Source organism: Penaeus chinensis, chromosome 9 (genome assembly GCF_019202785.1).
Source record: "Penaeus chinensis breed Huanghai No. 1 chromosome 9, ASM1920278v2, whole genome shotgun sequence".
NCBI lineage: Eukaryota > Metazoa > Arthropoda > Malacostraca > Decapoda > Penaeidae > Penaeus > Penaeus chinensis.
In genome coordinates, this window is record NC_061827.1 from 2,502,828 (window position 1) to 2,507,827 (window position 5,000).

General features: G+C 38.1%; 1 protein-coding gene across 1 annotated transcript in view; it reads right to left on the minus strand.

The window, feature by feature from the left end:
* Positions 1-5,000, minus strand: part of LOC125029272 (sulfotransferase 1C4-like) — a 7,001-nt gene that overhangs the window by 668 nt on the left and 1,333 nt on the right. Inside the window, exons 2-8 of the mRNA XM_047619164.1 lie at positions 4,505-4,714; positions 4,154-4,299; positions 3,495-3,690; positions 2,463-2,589; positions 1,968-2,134; positions 1,630-1,747; positions 1-860 (exon numbers count right to left, since the gene is read on the minus strand). The exon at positions 1-860 is cut by the window's left edge and continues 668 nt beyond it. Of these exons, the coding sequence (XP_047475120.1) occupies positions 748-860; positions 1,630-1,747; positions 1,968-2,134; positions 2,463-2,589; positions 3,495-3,690; positions 4,154-4,299; positions 4,505-4,714 (1,077 nt within the window). The 3' untranslated portion in view covers positions 1-747. The remainder of the gene's footprint in view (positions 861-1,629; positions 1,748-1,967; positions 2,135-2,462; positions 2,590-3,494; positions 3,691-4,153; positions 4,300-4,504; positions 4,715-5,000) is intronic.

Here is a 5,000-nt window from a genome sequence, read left to right on the forward strand (position 1 = left end):
TACATCAAAACAACGCATTTCTCAGGATGGGAGGAGAATAAAGTAAATAAAATCATTACATTCACATTTTACCTGTTTAATCTGTGTGTGTGTTCATATTATATCACACATACATATATATACATATAGATGCATACATATATATCGGGTTTCAAAATGGATGAATCCTCAAAATATATATATATATTTTTTTTCATTTACGTATCTATCTAAGCATAATAATCAATTCAGAATCAAACTACCATCGGACAGTTAGCATGTTTTTATCATTCCTAACTTATTTCGGTTGACATCAGCAGGAAGAAATGCTTTATTATGTATCTTAGAATGGCTTAGTGTTACAGATATGTTATAACATTCAGTCGAGGACTAATTAAATGGAATATGAAAATAGCTTGGACATTTTAGCTTTATGAAAAAGAAAAAAAAATGCAGTGTGTGTGTATGATTGCCTGCGTGTATGAGTGGCTGCATGCGCGCGCGGCTGCGTGCGCGCTTGTGTGTATGTACGCATGTGTGTGTGTATGTGTGTGTATGTGTGTGTGTGTGTGTGTGTGTGTGTGTGTGTGTGTGTGTGTGTGTGTGTGTGTGTGTGTGTGTGTGTGTGTGTGATTATGTCTACGGAAATATACTTAGGCCGACATGCTTGCACATCCATCCAAAACATAAATACAATGATTTGCGTTCTGGAATACAAAAACCCGACCGTTTAAACTCCCATGAATATCACCAATATCTTTTGGAAGATTAGAGTGAATACCTAAACGTGATACCGAGCTTCTGCGAATTATCCTTCGTCCAGGCATTAATTTTGGCCTCTTGCGTGTCCGTCAGGTGACCCTTCCAGCTACCGGCCTCACCTGGAAAACAAATGGATACTAATAACAAGGGGAAAAATGGTATCAACTGCACACATAGTTAAACAACCGACCTCACCTGGAAAATAAATGGATATTATTAACAAGGGGAAAAATGGTATCAAATACACACAATATTTAAGCAACCGAATACATTTAATATCAAGCCGGGTGCACACATCGTTTTGATTCAAATGTACTTAATAATGTAAGTTCACCTACGGGGGCTGTACAAGTATTATACAATGCCCATTATAATTATTTTATTATCATTCTAATTGTTACCACTATAATTATTTTGCTGTTGATGGTGTTATTATCTTCGTCATGACTATATCCATATCTAGATCTGTCTGTCTATCTACCTATCTATCTATATATCTAACTACCTCTCTCTATACCTATATATTTGACTACCTATCCACTGTCTACACATCTATCTATATATCTACTTACCTACCCATCTACCTATCTATCTCTCCATCCATCCACATTTCTATCTATCTATTTATCTATCTATCTATCCATCTATCCATCCAGCCATCCGTCTTTTTATCTATCCGTTCATCCACCCATCCATCCCTCTACCCATTCATCCATCTTTTTATCTATCTATCCATCCATACATCCATCTATCCATCCAGCCATCCATCTTTCTGTCTATTTATCCATCCATCTATCTATCCATCCACCCAACCATCCATCTATATATTTATCCACCTATCTATTCCTACTCTAAGTGATAGAGTTTCCATCACCCTTAGTTTCTCACCTTTTCTGAAGAAACCTCCATCCTTCTTACTCACTTCCTGATCTAAACGTTGCATTTCTTTCTCCCGGTAAAAGTCATCTCTCCTTTTCATTTCCTCAAAACTAGTGTAGTGGGCGATCTGCAAGAGAGACAAAGTTCACCGTCAGCAAAAAGAGATTTGAAATAAAACGTATGCATGTCAGGATAAAAAAGAGGTTTTAAAAGCAGGCGAAAATAACATCTATAAGTAATATAATGAAAGATGAGAGTGTAATGATTCACAGAAATTCATTTGCGTGTGGGGCGAGGGGGAGGGGGGGGGGGGGGCAATTCATAGAAATATTAATTTTCGGTTTTACCTTCTCCAGCTGTTCCTCCGTCAGGTCAGTTCCCAGGAATTGGTTCAGTTTCCTCAGCTCCGCCATGGGGTCCGCCTTCATGTCTTCGTAAAAGACGAAGTGCATGTTGGGGTGATCCCTCCTGGGCCAGGCTTCGCGCAGGTGCTCCCAATAAGGCCCGTAGATCACTGTAATGATAGCAGTTGAACAAAACAAAAAAACTAAACAAAACAAAAAGAAAGGCAGATTTTAGATTTTTTTTATTCTTCATTTTATTATTAATCTCTTTACAAAGCAGGTGCTAAGTAAGAGTACATCAGGCACTGGACTTGGCTAAGCTGAGCTCTTTTCAGCCAAAATCTAATGCTTTACCGCGTGCGTGTGATAGAGAGTAAAAATATACACAAATAACCCATTAGCTTTTCATCTGTTATGATCAACCTATCCAACTGAAATAGTTCACAGCGATCCGGTTTGTTCCAACACATGACGCAAGATAAATCGGGCAATACTCACGCTGGTCATTGATAAAGTAATCCACATATTGGTCCAAGGAGCCGACGTAGCTCATACTCTTCATGAGCCGGCTGTGGTGATGGAAGGACAAGACCACGTCCTTGGGGTTCCTTGCCACGTAAATCACCTTAGTAGAGGACAATGATATATTTAAGCAACAAGTAAAAATGGCTATTTTTTTATTTTATTTTAACTCGACGGCGGTAACACGGAAAAGAAAATGGAAATCTGAAAGAAAAAACGAATTTCGAATGACATTTTTCTCTTTCTCTTATATTTTCCATAAAATATTATATAATAGCATCATTGGCTTGCGGTTCGAAGTACCCACGCGTAATAGAGCGAAATACAACAATTGATGTCTTTATGGCAACATCATGCGTATAACATCGTTTTTCTTTTGTTTTGGCTTCCATGTCTGTGTAGTTACTGTATTTAACGATTCCTTTAGCCAACTGCCAAAATAAATATGGGTAAAAATAACGGGCATTGGCGAATGAAGCAATATGAAAGCGGAATATCTACAGGTTCTGAGAGTCGACTTTTTTTCTTTGACAAAAAGAAATAGAGTAAGATCAAATAAAAATAGATAAATAATAATAATAATAATAATAATATAATAATAATAATAATAATAAAACACAAATATATACATGCATACATATATATATATATGCATATATATATACATTTATAATATATATGCATATATAAATGTCTGTATATATATATATATATATATATATATATACACACACACATATATATATATATATATATATATATATATATATATATATATATATCAGTATGTGTGTGTATTTGGGTTTGAATACATATTATGATTAATATATATATACATATATAATTTTATTATCATTACCGTAAATATCATCGTCATCATCACGTTTGTAACAGTAATAGTAATAACAAGAATGCTATGAGGAAGAATCAAGATATTACATAACAGGTAAGCAAATAAATTCCATGAACTCAAGTTGACATCACGCAAAACGGGCCGCACAGACTGACCTTGGCCGTATCGAGGAGGTTAGGGGTCATGAGGGAGAAAGGCAAGTGCGTCTTAATAGTCCGAGGGTCAGGGATGTTGGCCGTCAACTGCAGCGCCAGGCCTTCGTCAGGATCAGGATGTGGCACAATGTCCTTGACCAACTCCAGGAGTTCACTATTTAGTACGTCTTTGCCCAAGTGCGCTAGCATGTCCGAGCTGTGGGGTGATTGAGTATGTTTAATGAGTGAGACATCAAAGGTGTGTCTTTTATAACAGCCGCTGGTTGTAGAGGACCCACTGATACGACTGGTTTCCCGATGATAACGCATTGGCATAAATGGGAAACACGCTGCTCAAAACGATACCGATACCTTCCAACTGCCCATTGGATATTTGCGCAGACTTTGTGAAGTGTAATCAATATGGTTTTGTTAAATGCTTTGTATCATAGCTTACGATTATTAATATTTATTTAAATGTTTTTAAGGAAATTTGAAAGTAAGAGAATTTTGATACATGTGGCTATGTCGCATTTATCATAACTAGAACTTGAAATTTGAGCCAAAGTTAGAAAATGCGCTAATGGTGATATGCCGTAGCTGGAACCAATAGCAGTTTCTTTCATGGGGCTGTGTACGTATAGAGGGTATTAATACTTGGGACACGGGCAGATACCTACTCGACGAAGGGCGAACGAGCTTTGACAGGAATGCCGGCCTTCGGGTGGTTGAAGTTCGGGTTGTTCCTCATGGTCCACACGACCTCCTGCGTCCATGTCGTTCCGCACTTCGGATACGTCATTATGACGACGTCGCTCGCGCGGAACTGCCATATAAATGTATGTATATATTTGTACACACACACACACATGCTTATTTACATGCTTTGGACATTTCGAATACACAGCGTGTCTAAAATTCGGTGTAGAAGTTTCCTTCCAAAGCATATCATACCTACAAAACCAACTCTTGTAAGCTCTATATCCATAGGCACATTACCATGTAACCACACGACTGAGATACCACATTACCTCCGTATTATAGATCTTGTCTGCGAACTTGGTGTAAGGCGCCGGTAACAGCCACCCCCCGGGTGTCAGGCGAACCAAGCCTTTGCCAAAACCCTTGAAGTCCTTCTGGATCTTTGTCAGCTCTTCCCCGTGGAGCTGGACGGCGACGTGACCGCTGGCGAGACGCATTGTGGGTCGCTGTGGTGAGGTAAGCGAAGGACCCTTATGACGCTTGTTGAAATAAAGAGGGAATGAAGAGTAATGTTTTCATTTTTGCTTTGTGTTGTGAGTTAGTGACGTTTCGATGTTATATGTATTTTTTTTCTCACATTTCTTATAATACAGGATTCTAAGAATAAAGTCATGTAGAATACATATCCGGAAAAAAATAATGTGTATCTATCTACCTCTCTCTCTCTCTCTCTCTCTCTCTCTCTCTCTCTCTCTCTCTCTCTCTCTCTCTCTCTCTCTCTCTCTCTCTCTATCTATCTATCTATCTATATATATATATTGCCAG